The 17,500-nt window shown below is 36.1% G+C and overlaps 2 protein-coding genes across 3 annotated transcripts in view; one reads left to right on the top strand and one right to left on the bottom strand.

Moving 5' to 3' along the window:
- Positions 1-17,500, bottom strand: part of entpd3 (ectonucleoside triphosphate diphosphohydrolase 3) — a 257,655-nt gene that overhangs the window by 152,956 nt on the left and 87,199 nt on the right. The gene's annotated exons all lie outside the window — the stretch shown is intronic.
- Positions 1-17,500, top strand: part of LOC148063041 (RNA-binding motif, single-stranded-interacting protein 3-like) — a 193,078-nt gene that overhangs the window by 108,786 nt on the left and 66,792 nt on the right. For both annotated transcript variants that reach the window (XM_087812117.1, XM_087812118.1), the window contains exon 4: positions 10,173-10,264. In XM_087812117.1, the coding sequence (XP_087668243.1) occupies positions 10,173-10,264 (92 nt within the window). The remainder of the gene's footprint in view (positions 1-10,172; positions 10,265-17,500) is intronic.

Genomic DNA, 17,500 nt, shown 5'->3' with positions numbered 1-17,500 from the left:
TACAATTCAATACGATATATTCAACTCACGATACAATTCAATACGATATATTCAACTCATGATACAATTCAATACGATATATTCAACTCACGATACAATTCAATACGATATATTCAACTCATGATACAATTCAATACGATATATTCAACTCACGATACAATTCAATACGATATATTTCACTCACGATACAATTCAATACGATATATTCAACTCATGATACAATTCAATACGATATATTCAACTCACGATACAATTCAATACGATATATTTAACTCACGATACAATTCAATACGATATATTCAACTCACGATACAATTCAATACGATATATTCAACTCACGATACAATTCAATACGATATATTCAACTCAAGATACAATTCAATACGATATATTCAACTCATGATACAATTCAATACGATATATTTAACTCACGATACAATTCAATACGATATATTCAACTCACGATACAATTCAATACGATATATTCAACTCACGATACAATTCAATACGATAAATTTAACTTAAGATACAATTCAATACGATATATTCAACTCACGAAACAATTCAATATGATATATTCAACTCACGAAACAATTCAATACGATATATTCAAATCACGATACAATTCAATACGATATATTCAACTCACGATACAATTCAATACGATATATTCAACTCACGATACAATTCCATACAATATATTCAACTCACGAAACAATTCAATACGATATATTCAAATCACGATACAATTCAATACGATATATTCAACTCACGAAACAATTCAATACGATATATTCAACTCACGATACAATTCAATACGATATATTCAACTCACGATACAACTCAATACGATATATTCAACTCACGATACAATTCAATACGATATATTCAACTCACGATACAATTCAATACGAAATATTCAACTCACGATACAATTCAATACGATATATTCAACTCACGATACAATTCAATACGATATATTCAACTCACGATACAATTCAATACGATATATTCATCTCACGATACAATTCAATACGATATATTCAAATCACCATACAATTCAATACGATATATTCAACTCACGATACAATTCAATACGATATATTCAACTCACGATACAATTCAATACGATATATTCAACTCAAGAAACAATTCAATACGATATATTCAACTCACGATACAATTCAATACGATATATTCAACTCACAATACAATTGAATATGATATATTCAACTCACAATACAATTCAATACAATATATTCAACGCACGATACAATTCAATACGATATATTCAACTCACGATACAATTCAATACGATACATTCAACTCACGATACAATTCCATACAATATATTCAACTCATGAAAGAATTCAATACGATATATTCAACTCAGGATACAATTCAATACAATATATTCAACTCAAGATACAATTCAATACAATATATTCAACTCACGATACAATTCAATACGATATATTCAACTCACGATACAATTCAATACGATATATTCAACTCACGATACAATTCAATACGATATATTCAACTCACGATACAATTCAGACAAAGTTACGACGCAAAGGTCATCTTTAAAATAACAGCAAGAAAGTTTGACTAAAGTAATCAAAACTATTGTCAAAATGTTACTTAGTGCCGCTTTAAAGGTTGATTCTTGGTCTGTTCACTGTCGATTGACTCAGATCGTATCAGTTCTTCACAAACCTTCTCATTTCCTGACGTGAGTCTTCAGTGAACTTTCTTACTTCCCTGCAGTTGCTCCTCGAAATGTTTCATTTACTGCCAGACTAATGAATAAATGCACCTTCATTATTGAGGAAATATGCCACTTTTACAAAAAAATAAATCTGGAAAGAAATGAAAACAGCATCTGCTGATTAAAAGCCATGTGTGTGTGCGCTTGCATATGTGTGTGTGTGTGTGTGTGTGCATGTGTGTGTATTGTCGATGAGCCTCACTGTCCTAATGTAACCCCAATTAGATCAAAGTCGATTAACATCCACCCGAATGTTGATGCAGTTTTTCTTCTGGCGTAGCTTCAGCTTTAAGATGAACAGTTTGAATGTGTTTTGGCAAATAAACCACTTCCTCATTAGCCACAGTATCAACATGAAGTGTGTGTGTGTGTGTGTGTGTGTGTGTGTGTGTGTGTGTGTGTGTGTGTGTGTGTGTGTGTGTGTGTGTGTGTGTGTGTGTGTGTGTGTGTGTGTGTGTGTGTGTGTGTGTGTGAGTGTGTGTGAGTGTGTGTTTGTGTGTGTGTGTGTGTGTGTGTGTGTGTGTGTGTGTGTGTGTGTGTGTGTGTGTGTGTGTGTGTGTGAGTGTGTGTGAGTGTGTGTTTGTGTGTGAGTGTGTGTGAGTGTGTGTTTGTGTGTGTGTGTGTGTGTGTGTGTGTGTGTGTGTGTGTGTGTGTGTGTGTGTGTGTGTGTGTGTGTGTGTGTGTGTGTGTGTGTGTGTGTGTGTGTGTGTGTGTGTGTGTGTGTGTGTGTGTGTGTGTGTGTGTGTGTGTGTGTGTGTGTGTGTGTGTGTGTGTTGGCTTGTTGGGCAAATCTTGCAGTGGAAGCAATTTCTTTGAACAATAAAAAAAAAAAGTATTTTGCTTATCAGCGAAATTTGAGCGCAGTTCTAGATGCTGGTCACAAACGGGAGCAGATGTTGGATCAGGTTTGAGATCATTCGCTGAAACATAAACACAGTCGACAGTAGCAGCTTTTTCTTTAGCTCTACGACCTTAAAGGTCACTTAATGTGCTGATTTAAGTGTGTCTTAAATTGTTCTAGGACCTCTATTATACTCTATTATACTCATCACTTTCTTTTTGCACAAAACTCTCATTTAATAAAGATATTTACATTAGAAAATAGGCTTAAGCCCCGCCCACTTAAAATTCGCTCTTTTGGCTGAGAAATAACCACGCCCACTCTGCTCTGATTGGTCACAAAAACACAAGTTGCATTCAAGGACTCATGTCAATTTCAAACTCAGCCCTAAAACTCCTGTTTTGTACTTTAAAAACTAATAAGAAAAATAAGGTTTGCTGCTTAATGTACACGTTAGAAAAACACCTAAAGGCAGAAGTAACTCTTACCATGTTTACATAAATATATATTTAGTTTATTAACATGTTCTTCACTGATGTAGATCTTCTAGAGACACCTGCGCCAGAGTGATGTCACCATGTTTACATAAATATATATTTAGTTTATTAACATGTTCTTCACTGATGTAGATCTTCTAGAGACACCTGCACCAGAGTGATGTCACCATGTTTACATAAATATATATTTAGTTTATTAACATGTTCTTCACTGATGTAGATCTTCTAGAGACACCTGCACCAGAGTGATGTCACCATGTTTACATAAATATATATTTATTTATTAACATGTTCTTCACTGATGTAGATCTTCTAGAGACACCTGCACCAGAGTGATGTCACCATGTTTACATAAATATATATTTAGTTTATTAACATGTTCTTCACTGATGTAGATCTTCTAGAGACACCTGCACCAGAGTGATGTCACCATGTTTACATAAATATATATTTAGTTTATTAACATGTTCTTCACTGATGTAGATCTTCTAGAGACACCTGCACCAGAGTGATGTCACCATGTTTATATAAATATATATTTAGTTTATTAACATGTTCTTCACTGATGTAGATCTTCTAGAGACACCTGCACCAGAGTGATGTCACCATGTTTACATAAATATATATTTAGTTTATTAACATGTTCTTCACTGATGTAGATCTTCTAGAGACACCTGCGCCAGAGTGATGTCACCATGTTTACATAAATATATATTTAGTTTATTAACATGTTCTTCACTGATGTAGATCTTCTAGAGACACCTGCGCCAGAGTGATGTCACCATGTTTATATAAATATATATTTAGTTTATTAACATGTTCTTCACTGATGTAGATCTTCTAGAGACACCTGCGCCAGAGTGATGTCATCATGTTTACATAAATATATATTTAGTTTATTAACATGTTCTTCACTGATGTAGATCTTCTAGAGACACCTGCGCCAGAGTGATGTCACCATGTTTACATAAATATATATTTAGTTTATTAACATGTTCTTCACTGATGTAGATCTTCTAGAGACACCTGCGCCAGAGTGATGTCACCATGTTTATATAAATATATATTTAGTTTATTAACATGTTCTTCACTGATGTAGATCTTCTAGAGACACCTGCGCCAGAGTGATGTCACCATGTTTATATAAATATATATTTAGTTTATTAACATGTTCTTCACTGATGTAGATCTTCTAGAGACACCTGCACCAGAGTGATGTCACCATGTTTACATAAATATATATTTAGTTTATTAACATGTTCTTCACTGATGTAGATCTTCTAGAGACACCTGCACCAGAGTGATGTCACCATGTTTACATAAATATATATTTAGTTTATTAACATGTTCTTCACTGATGTAGATCTTCTAGAGACACCTGCGCCAGAGTGATGTCACCATGTTTACATAAATATATATTTAGTTTATTAACATGTTCTTCACTGATGTAGATCTTCTAGAGACACCTGCGCCAGAGTGATGTCACCATGTTTACATAAATATATATTTAGTTTATTAACATGTTCTTCACTGATGTAGATCTTCTAGAGACACCTGCACCAGAGTGATGTCACCATGTTTACATATATATATATATATTTATTAACATGTTCTTCACTGATGTAGATCTTCTAGAGACACCTGCACCAGAGTGATGTCATCATGTTTACATAAATATATATTTAGTTTAGTAACATGTTCTTCACTGATGTAGATCTTCTAGAGACACCTGCACCAGAGTGATGTCATCATGTTTACATAAATATATATTTAGTTTAGTAACATGTTCTTCACTGATGTAGATCTTCTAGAGACACCTGCGCCAGAGTGATGTCATCATGTTTACATAAATATATATTTAGTTTATTAACATGTTCTTCACTGATGTAGATCTTCTAGAGACACCTGCGCCAGAGTGATGTCACCATGTTTACATAAATATATATTTAGTTTATTAACATGTTCTTCACTGATGTAGATCTTCTAGAGACACCTGCACCAGAGTGATGTCACCATGTTTACATATATATATATTTATTTATTAACATGTTCTTCACTGATGTAGATCTTCTAGAGACACCTGCGCCAGAGTGATGTCACCATGTTTACATAAATATATATTAGTTTATTAACATGTTCTTCACTGATGTAGATCTTCTAGAGACACCTGCGCCAGAGTGATGTCACCATGTTTACATAAATATATATTTAGTTTATTAACATGTTCTTCACTGATGTAGATCTTCTAGAGACACCTGCACCAGAGTGATGTCACCATGTTTACATAAATATATATTTAGTTTATTAACATGTTCTTCACTGATGTAGATCTTCTAGAGACACCTGCACCAGAGTGATGTCACCATGTTTACATAAATATATATTTAGTTTATTAACATGTTCTTCACTGATGTAGATCTTCTAGAGACACCTGCACCAGAGTGATGTCATCATGTTTACATAAATATATATTTAGTTTATTAACATGTTCTTCACTGATGTAGATCTTCTAGAGACACCTGCACCAGAGTGATGTCACCATGTTTACATAAATATATATTTAGTTTATTAACATGTTCTTCACTGATGTAGATCTTCTAGAGACACCTGCACCAGAGTGATGTCACCATGTTTACATAAATATATATTTAGTTTATTAACATGTTCTTCACTGATGTAGATCTTCTAGAGACACCTGCACCAGAGTGATGTCATCATGTTTACATAAATATATATTTAGTTTAGTAACATGTTCTTCACTGATGTAGATCTTCTAGAGACACCTGCACCAGAGTGATGTCACCATGTTTACATATATATATATTTATTTATTAACATGTTCTTCACTGATGTAGATCTTCTAGAGACACCTGCGCCAGAGTGATGTCACCATGTTTACATAAATATATATTTAGTTTATTAACATGTTCTTCACTGATGTAGATCTTCTAGAGACACCTGCACCAGAGTGATGTCACCATGTTTACATAAATATATATTTAGTTTATTAACATGTTCTTCACTGATGTAGATCTTCTAGAGACACCTGCGCCAGAGTGATGTCACCATGTTTACATAAATATATATTTAGTTTATTAACATGTTCTTCACTGATGTAGATCTTCTAGAGACACCTGCACCAGAGTGATGTCACCATGTTTACATATATATATATTTATTTATTAACATGTTCTTCACTGATGTAGATCTTCTAGAGACACCTGCGCCAGAGTGATGTCACCATGTTTACATAAATATATATTAGTTTATTAACATGTTCTTCACTGATGTAGATCTTCTAGAGACACCTGCACCAGAGTGATGTCATCATGTTTACATAAATATATATTTAGTTTATTAACATGTTCTTCACTGATGTAGATCTTCTAGAGACACCTGCACCAGAGTGATGTCACCATGTTTACATAAATATATATTTAGTTTATTAACATGTTCTTCACTGATGTAGATCTTCTAGAGACACCTGCACCAGAGTGATGTCACCATGTTTACATAAATATATATTTAGTTTATTAACATGTTCTTCACTGATGTAGATCTTCTAGAGACACCTGCACCAGAGTGATGTCACCATGTTTACATAAATATATATTTAGTTTATTAACATGTTCTTCACTGATGTAGATCTTCTAGAGACACCTGCGCCAGAGTGATGTCACCATGTTTACATAAATATATATTTAGTTTATTAACATGTTCTTCACTGATGTAGATCTTCTAGAGACACCTGCACCAGAGTGATGTCACCATGTTTACATAAATATATATTTATTTATTAACATGTTCTTCACTGATGTAGATCTTCTAGAGACACCTGCACCAGAGTGATGTCACCATGTTTATATAAATATATATTTAGTTTATTAACATGTTCTTCACTGATGTAGATCTTCTAGAGACACCTGCGCCAGAGTGATGTCACCATGTTTATATAAATATATATTTAGTTTATTAACATGTTCTTCACTGATGTAGATCTTCTAGAGACACCTGCGCCAGAGTGATGTCACCATGTTTATATAAATATATATTTAGTTTATTAACATGTTCTTCACTGATGTAGATCTTCTAGAGACACCTGCGCCAGAGTGATGTCATCATGTTTACATAAATATATATTTAGTTTATTAACATGTTCTTCACTGATGTAGATCTTCTAGAGACACCTGCGCCAGAGTGATGTCACCATGTTTACATAAATATATATTTAGTTTATTAACATGTTCTTCACTGATGTAGATCTTCTAGAGACACCTGCGCCAGAGTGATGTCACCATGTTTATATAAATATATATTTAGTTTATTAACATGTTCTTCACTGATGTAGATCTTCTAGAGACACCTGCGCCAGAGTGATGTCACCATGTTTATATAAATATATATTTAGTTTATTAACATGTTCTTCACTGATGTAGATCTTCTAGAGACACCTGCGCCAGAGTGATGTCACCATGTTTACATAAATATATATTTAGTTTATTAACATGTTCTTCACTGATGTAGATCTTCTAGAGACACCTGCACCAGAGTGATGTCACCATGTTTACATAAATATATATTTAGTTTATTAACATGTTCTTCACTGATGTAGATCTTCTAGAGACACCTGCGCCAGAGTGATGTCATCATGTTTACATAAATATATATTTAGTTTATTAACATGTTCTTCACTGATGTAGATCTTCTAGAGACACCTGCACCAGAGTGATGTCACCATGTTTACATAAATATATATTTAGTTTATTAACATGTTCTTCACTGATGTAGATCTTCTAGAGACACCTGCACCAGAGTGATGTCACCATGTTTACATAAATATATATTTATTTATTAACATGTTCTTCACTGATGTAGATCTTCTAGAGACACCTGCACCAGAGTGATGTCACCATGTTTACATAAATATATATTTAGTTTATTAACATGTTCTTCACTGATGTAGATCTTCTAGAGACACCTGCGCCAGAGTGATGTCACCATGTTTACATAAATATATATTTAGTTTATTAACATGTTCTTCACTGATGTAGATATTCTAGAGACACCTGCGCCAGAGTGATGTCACCATGTTTACATAAATATATATTTATTTATTAACATGTTCTTCACTGATGTAGATCTTCTAGAGACACCTGCGCCAGAGTGATGTCACCATGTTTACATAAATATATATTTAGTTTATTAACATGTTCTTCACTGATGTAGATCTTCTAGAGACACCTGCGCCAGAGTGATGTCACCATGTTTATATAAATATATATTTAGTTTATTAACATGTTCTTCACTGATGTAGATCTTCTAGAGACACCTGCACCAGAGTGATGTCACCATGTTTACATAAATATATATTTAGTTTAGTAACATGTTCTTCACTGATGTAGATCTTCTAGAGACACCTGCACCAGAGTGATGTCACCATGTTTACATAAATATATATTTATTTATTAACATGTTCTTCACTGATGTAGATCTTCTAGAGACACCTGCACCAGAGTGATGTCACCATGTTTACATAAATATATATTTAGTTTATTAACATGTTCTTCACTGATGTAGATCTTCTAGAGACACCTGCGCCAGAGTGATGTCACCATGTTTACATAAATATATATTTAGTTTATTAACATGTTCTTCACTGATGTAGATATTCTAGAGACACCTGCGCCAGAGTGATGTCACCATGTTTACATAAATATATATTTATTTATTAACATGTTCTTCACTGATGTAGATCTTCTAGAGACACCTGCGCCAGAGTGATGTCACCATGTTTACATAAATATATATTTAGTTTATTAACATGTTCTTCACTGATGTAGATCTTCTAGAGACACCTGCGCCAGAGTGATGTCACCATGTTTATATAAATATATATTTAGTTTATTAACATGTTCTTCACTGATGTAGATCTTCTAGAGACACCTGCACCAGAGTGATGTCACCATGTTTAATTTAAACCGTGATCTCATTTGATTTCAGACGAGAACTTTATTAAGTATTAACTTCAAAACAGATCCACGTCATGATGAATGAACGACTGCATGTTGAAGACTTCAAAGTTTACAACATGTGAATAAGTCAGGAGGGTTTTCACATTAGGTGAACTTTAATCAAATAGAAATAGACAAAGAAATAGAAACTGTGTTATAATCTTTAACATAAATATAATCCATTAAATAATAATCTTATTAAAATAGGATTAAGCTGTTGTTTATATTTATATTATTATTTCAAGATCTGCAATATAAATTATTAAATTTGGACCAAAATGGGACATTTTAAAGAACAATTATTCTTTTTTTTTCTTTTAAGGGAGATGAAATATTAACTCGAGAAATTCGAAAGAAGCAAAAAAAAAACAAAAAACCAAAGAACCTTAAAAAACTGAAGAAACTATCTTCACAAGAAGTTGATTTGATCACATATTCAAAACTTAAACAATTCCACAGTCATGAGCAAGAGCTGAGCCAAAAGGCAAAGTCTGGGCTTCTTTGCGCCGCCTGCTGCCTCCCTGACCTCAGATGAAAATCGATCGTTGGTTCGATTTCTGTTGCTTCAGCAAATCTGCTTCACAAACGTGTTCCATCGAAGCTTCTTCGTTGCTGGTCCAGGAGAGATTGAAACAATGAAGTTAGGTTAGGTAGAACTTTATTGATCCCTCAGGAGGTCTCCTTCTTAAATATAAATATAATATAATAATGTAATATTAAAGTTAAATAACATTTGACACCTTCACGACCTCAGATCAACCACAGAACTAGATCTTTATTGAGATAAACTGTGAATTAAAACCATTGATTTCTGATGCCAAAGAACACCTTCGAGCTTCGCTCGCGTCAGTTTCTTAAATAAACAGGTGTTGTTATGATGTTGCGCCGAGAAAAGTCGACGCCGGCGTCTTTATTAAATCCTCGACTGCGTTTTGACACGTTTATTGAATTTATGCAGCGTCGGCTGATGAGACAAAACCTCGTTGTTTGACGGGAGACGACGTTCTCTGAGTCGTTGTGTTTGCATCTCATCTGCTGCTGTTTGTTTCCAGGTTACGGCTTCGTGGACTTCGACAGTCCTGCAGCGGCTCAGAAGGCCGTGGCCTCGCTCAAGGCCAGCGGCGTCCAGGCGCAGATGGCCAAGGTGAGTCTCCGGACCGCCAGCGTTTTGGTGGGTTGAAGCCGCCGGAAGGTTCCGTCGATCAGGTCCATCGTAAACCCATTGATTAGAGAGGACGGGCCAGGATGAGTTTATTGATCGACACACAGGTGAGAGCGGCCGACCGGTCTCTCCATCATGCGTGAGGCTGGAAAGAAAAGTTTAATTGGATCAGAGCCTTCACGTGTAGTATTGACCCAGACTCGGTTCTGGATCCGGAGGTTCAGTTCTCAGGTACTTCAAGACGTCACTTCCTCCAGAGACAGGAAGTCGTTGTTGGCTCTGAAGCGTGAATCGTTGGCGAGGCGTTCTCGACCACAGGTGTGTGTTCACCTGCGGCGCCACAACAACCATCGACTGCTGCTCGAGTCACGCTGTGTGTTGTGCACACGAGTTCACGGCATGGAGCAGAATTGTGTTTAATAATCTGTGCGTTACATGTGTTCACCTGCAAAGTTGTGTTTGTATAAGAACCTGTGGTTCTGAGACACGACGTCCTGACGAGATCAGGCATCACTAGTCGACTCAGAGCTGCTAGAATCTGACAGTAAAGTTTGTGTATTTCTTGAGGAATGTGTTGAATGATGTTTGTAACATGAAGGTTCTGTAACTCTGGACTAACTTGTTCTTGACCTAGTTACTGGTTAATTACTGGTTGACCAGTGTTCAGTGTCTGTCATAGCTAGCATTAGCTGCTAGCATTAGCTGCTAGTTAATAATAATAAATTGTATTTAATCTGACGCTGCTCGGATTAAACCAGGGCTCGTCTGATTGGTTTACTCCAGGACTTGTTTTCAGACAAGTAAACATAAACAATAAACACAAACTAGTAAACATAAGCAATAAACACAAACTAGTAAACATACACAATAAACACAAACTAGTAAACATACACAATAAACACAAACTAGTAAACATAAGCAATAAACACAAACTAGTAAACATACACAATAAACACAAACTAGTAAACATACACAATAAACACAAACTAGTAAACATAAGCAATAAACACAAACTAGTAAACATACACAATAAACACAAACTAGTAGGATCAATAAAGTTTTACCTTACCTTACCTTATAAGCAATAAACACAAACTAGTAAACATACACAATAAACACAAACAAGTAAACATACACAATAAACACAAACTAGTAGGATCAATAAAGTTTTACCTTACCTTACCTTACCTTATAAGCAATAAACACAAACTAGTAAACATACACAATAAACACAAACTAGTAGGATCAATAAAGTTTTACCTTACCTTACCTTACCTTATAAGCAATAAACACAAACTAGTAAACATACACAATAAACACAAACAAGTAAACACAAATTCAAAGTGTGTGTCACAAACAGGATCATTGGAGATAATCCTCCAAGCATGTAATCCTGCTGCTCAGACTCTTGATTCATGAAAGCAGGATCTCTTCATACTTTGTGTGATAAAGAGCAATTCAAAGCTTCTTCAGGCTGAAGCTGGAATCACACAAAGACACCTTCGTTCTTCCACTAAAGACAGTTTCATTATCATTATATTCTTCCATCTTCTTCTCCTGCTAATGGCCGGAGGAGGAGGAGGCCAGTGTTGATGTGTTTAGCTCTTATTAAAGATGGAGAAGAACCTCTTGACTCCTCGGAGACGGAGTTTTCCTGCAGCGACGCGTCGAGGAGATTCCAAATGAAACCACGACTAATTGGAAGCAGCTTCGGTGAAGATGCAGGAGCTTCTTTCACACGTCAGACGAGAGACTAATTGTCGGTTCTTTTATCACGTCGAGCAGCAATTACACTGAGACGTGTGGAGAAGCTGAAGAATCATGTCGAGGTGAACTGGGTCAAAGTTCCTGTGAGTCCAGAAGATCAACTTCTGTGACGAGACGTGGATTCATGATCTGAAGCTTCAAGGTCGAACCTGAACCTTCATCAGTGACATCAGAAGTCATGCTTTTCTATAATGAACCTTGTAAAAACACTAACTAGAAAACAGAAATGAATAAACACAAAACTAGTAAACACTAACAATATACACAAACTAGAACACACAAACGAGTAAACACAAACTAGTAAACACTAACAATATACACAAACTAGAACACACAAACGAGTAAACACAAACTAGTAAACACTAACAATAAACATAAACTATAAAACACAAACTAGTAAACATAAACTAGTAAATACAAGCTTATAAATATAAACTATAAAAACAAAAACTAGTAAATGTAATCTATATAACAGTAACAATAAACACAAATGAGTAAACACAAATGAGTAAACACAAACTAGTAAACACTAACAATAAACATAAACTAGAACACACAAATGAGTAAACATAAACTAGTAAACACTAACAATAAACATAAACTAGAACACACAAATGAGTAAACACAAACTAGTAAACACTAACAATAAACAAACTATAAAACACAAACTAGTAAACATAAACTATAAACACAAACTAGTAAACACAAACTAGTAAATATAATCTATAAAACACAAACTAGTAAATATAATCTATAAAACACAAACTAGTAAACACCAACAATAAACACAAACTAGAAAACAGACTAGTAATTACAAACTAGTAAATATAATCTATAAAACACAAACTAGTAAACACTAACAATAAACATAAACTAGAACACACAAATGAGTAAACACAAACTAGTAAACACTAACAATAAACATAAACTATAAAACACAAACTAGTAAACATAAACTATAAACACAAACTAGTAAACACAAACTAGTAAATATAATCTATAAAACACAAACTAGTAAACACCAACAATAAACACAAACTAGAAAACAGACTAGTAATTACAAACTAGTAAATATAATCTATAAAACACAAACTAGTAAACACTAACAATAAACATAAACTAGAACACACAAATGAGTAAACACAAACTAGTAAACACTAACAATAAATATAAACTATAAAACACAAACTAGTAAACATAAACTATAAACACAAACTAGTAAACACAAACTAGTAAATATAATCTATAAAACACAAACTAGTAAACACAAACTAGTAAATATAATCTATAAAACACAAACTAGTAAACACCAACAATAAACACAAACTAGAAAACAGACTAGTAATTACAAACTAGTAAACATACAAAATAAACAAACTTGAAAAGTTAAACAATAAACATAAACTAGAAAACACAAACAAGTAAACACAAACCATAAAAAAACAAGTAATCACAAACAAGTAAACACAAACTAGTAAACATACAAATTAAACAAACTAGAAAACACAACCCAAAAAAACAAGCTAGTAAACACCAAACTGTTAATCAGTTTTAAATACATAATTTCTACTTTAGTTTTGTTCAATTTTTCACTTGTTTGAATTAACAACATCAAGTTGAACTTGTAACTAAACATGTCTATGAAGCGTCATCTCTCTCAACAACACTCTCAGTAATGGTGACCTGAACAACCAGCGTAATGCTTTGCCGCCCAGCCAACCAATCACAGCCGTCGATGATTTTTGCCAAAGCAACATGGACGTAGAATTGATCAGCTGTCACTTAATAGATCAGTGTGTAGAAATGCATCATGGGAGTTCATCGTTTTGACCCTTGACCTGGTTTTAAAGAGATTTAATGTTACAATATAAACAGGAAGTTCAGACACTTCTGGATCAAAATCATCAAATCAAGACAAACTTTGTTGAGTCAAATATAATCAAACTAGAGATTCATACTTTTGATTAGTGTGTTTGACCTTCAACTATTGGTGCATCTTTGTGTGTATTTTTGTGTACTCTATGCAGGTGTGTGAGGGTTTTAGGGGAACATGTGTGTAAAGTTGTGCGGCCACTAATCCAAGTGCTGTTCTGCTGGTGTGGGCTTTGTGTAAACTTGTGTGTTTTATTTGTATATGATGTGTCTTTATTGTGTGTCGTATGCATGTGTTTGTGAGCTGAATGATGTGTGTTTTTGTGGGTTGTATACATGTGTTTGTGTGCTGAATGATGTATATATTTGTGTTTTGTATACATGTGTTTTAGCTAAATGATGTGTATTTTTGTGTGTTATTTGAATGTGTTTGTGTGCAGAATGATGTGTATTTTTGTGTGTTCTATACATGTGTTTTTGTGCAGAATGATGTGTATTTATTGTGTTGTATGCATGTGTTTGTGTGCAGAATGGTGTGTATTTGTGTGTGTTGTATGCGTGTGCTTTGTTGTCTTTCTTGCACACGCGTGTGTTGTTGTTGTGATGATTAGTGGGCACTAATCCAAGTCTTGTGTATGCATATTTGTGTGAGGTTCTCCAGGGTGTTCTCTAGTGTGTGTGTGTGTGTGTGTGTGTGTGTGTGTGTGTGTGTGTGTGTGTGTGTGTGTGTGTGTGTGTGTGTGTGTGTGTGTGTGTGTGGGTGTCAAGGTCATTATGCTAATACGAGCTGGTACAAGTGTCAGTGACACCTCAAACCTCACACTCCTCCTTCTCTCCTTCTCTTGTCCACTTTGTCCTTGACATCTTCCCTTTTCTTCCTCCTCTCCTCGTTCTCTCTATCAGGCACACACACACACACACACACACACACACACACACACACACACACACACACACACACACACACACACACACACACACACACACACACACACACACACACACACAAACCCTCTGGCATGAGTCTGGTGTGTGTTTATCTGCAGCAGGTGCTGCTCTGACTCCTCCAGAGTCATTAGTTGCAGGGTTGAGTGGAGGCCAGAGAGGAAGAGAGAGGAGGTGAAGGTGGAAGCTGTGACTCAGTAGATGTTGCTGTGACTCAGTAGATGTTGCTGTGACTCAGTAGATGTTGCTGTGACTCAGTAGATGTTGCTGTGACTCAGTAGATGTTGCTGTGACTCAGTAGATGTTGCTGTGACTCAGTAGATGTTGCTGTGACTCTGTTGCTGTGACTCAGTAGATGTTGCTGTGACTCAGTAGATGTTGCTGTGACTCAGTAGATGTTGCTGTGACTCAGTAGATGTTGCTGTGACTCAGTAGATGTTGCTGTGACTCTGTTGCTGTGACTCAGTATATGTTGCTGTGACTCAGTAGATGTTGCTGTGACTCAGTAGATGTAGCTGTGACTCAGTAGATGTTGCTGTGACTCAGTAGATGTTGCTGTGACTCAGTAGATGTTGCTGTGACTCTGTTGCTGTGACTCAGTAGATGTTGCTGTGACTCAGTAGATGTTGCTGTGACTCAGTAGATGTTGCTGTGACTCAGTAGATGTTGCTGTGACTCAGTAGATGTTGCTGTGACTCAGTAGATGTTGCTGTGACTCAGTAGATGTTGCTATGACTCAGTAGATGTTGCTATGACTCAGTAGATGTTGCTGTGACTCAGTAGATGTTGCTGTGACTCAGTAGATGTTGCTGTGACTCAGTAGATGTTGCTGTGACTCAGTAGATGTTGCTATGACTCAGTAGATGTTGCTGTGACTCAGTAGATGTTGCTGTGACTCAGTAGATGTTGCTGTGACTCAGTAGATGTTGCTGTGACTCAGTAGATGTTGCTGTGACTCAGTAGATGTTGCTATGACTCAGTAGATGTTGCTGTGACTCAGTAGATGTTGCTATGACTCAGTAGATGTTGCTATGACTCAGTAGATGTTGCTGTGACTCAGTAGATGTTGCTGTGACTCAGTAGATGCTGCTATGACTCCGTAGATGTTGCTGTGACTCAGTAGATGTTGCTGTGACTCAGTAGATGTTGCTGTGACTCAGTAGATGTTGCTGTGACTCAGTAGATGTTGCTATGACTCCGTAGATGTTGCTGTGACTCAGTAGATGTTGCTGTGACTCAGTAGATGTTGCTGTGACTCAGTAGATGTTGCTGTGACTCAGTAGATGTTGCTGTGACTCAGTTGATGTTGCTATGACTCAGTAGATGTTGCTGTGACTCAGTAGATGTTGCTGTGACTCCGTAGATGTTGCTGTGACTCAGTAGATGTTGCTGTGACTCCGTAGATGTTGCTGTGACTCAGTAGATGTTGCTGTGACTCAGTAGATGTTGCTGTGACTCAGTAGATGTTGCTGTGACTCCGTAGATGTTGCTGTGACTCAGTAGATGTTGCTGTGACTCAGTAGATGTTGCTGTGACTCAGTAGATGTTGCTGTGACTCAGTAGATGTTGCTGTGACTCAGTAGATGTTGCTGTGACTCAGTAGATGTTGCTGTGACTCAGTAGATGTTGCTATGACTCAGTAGCTGTTGCTATGACTCAGTAGATGTTGCTGTGACTCAGTAGATGTTGCTATGACTCAGTAGATGTTGCTGTGACTCAGTAGATGTTGCTGTGACTCAGTAGATGTTGCTGTGACTCAGTTGATGTTGCTGTGACTCAGTAGATGTTGCTATGACTCAGTAGATGTTGCTGTGACTCCGGAGATGTTGCTGTGACTCAGTAGATGTTGCTGTGACTCAGTAGATGTTGCTGTGACTCAGTAGATGTTGCTGTGACTCAGTAGATGTTGCTGTGACTCAGTTGATGTTGCTATGACTCAGTAGATGTTGCTGTGACTCAGTAGATGTTGCTGTGACTCAGTAGATGTTGCTGTGACTCAGTTGATGTTGCTATGACTCAGTAGATGTTGCTGTGACTCAGTAGATGTTGCTGTGACTCAGTAGATGTTGCTGTGACTCAGTTGATGTTGCTATGACTCAGTAGATGTTGCTGTGACTCAGTAGATGTTGCTGTGACTCCGTAGATGTTGCTGTGACTCAGTAGATGTTGCTGTGACTCAGTAGATGTTGCTGTGACTCAGTAGATGTTGCTGTGACTCAGTAGATGTTGCTGTGACTCAGTTGATGTTGCTATGACTCAGTAGATGTTGCTGTGACTCAGTAGATGTTGCTGTGACTCAGTAGATGTTGCTGTGACTCAGTAGATGTTGCTGTGACTCAGTAGATGTTGCTGTGACTCAGTAGATGTTGCTGTGACTCAGTAGATGTTGCTATGACTCAGTAGATGTTGCTATGACTCAGTAGATGTTGCTGTGACTCAGTAGATGTTGCTATGACTCAGTAGATGTTGCTGTGACTCAGTAGATGTTGCTGTGACTCAGTAGATGTTGCTATGACTCCGTAGATGTTGCTGTGACTCAGTAGATGTTGCTATGACTCAGTAGATGTTGCTATGACTCTGTTGCTGTGACTCAGTAGATGTTGCTGTGACTCAGTAGATGTTGCTGTGACTCAG

This window comes from Callionymus lyra, chromosome 17, assembly GCF_982586985.1.
Source record: "Callionymus lyra chromosome 17, fCalLyr1.hap1.1, whole genome shotgun sequence".
NCBI classification, from domain to species: Eukaryota; Metazoa; Chordata; class Actinopteri; order Syngnathiformes; family Callionymidae; genus Callionymus; species Callionymus lyra.
This window is presented reverse-complemented; position numbering and strand designations above follow the sequence as displayed.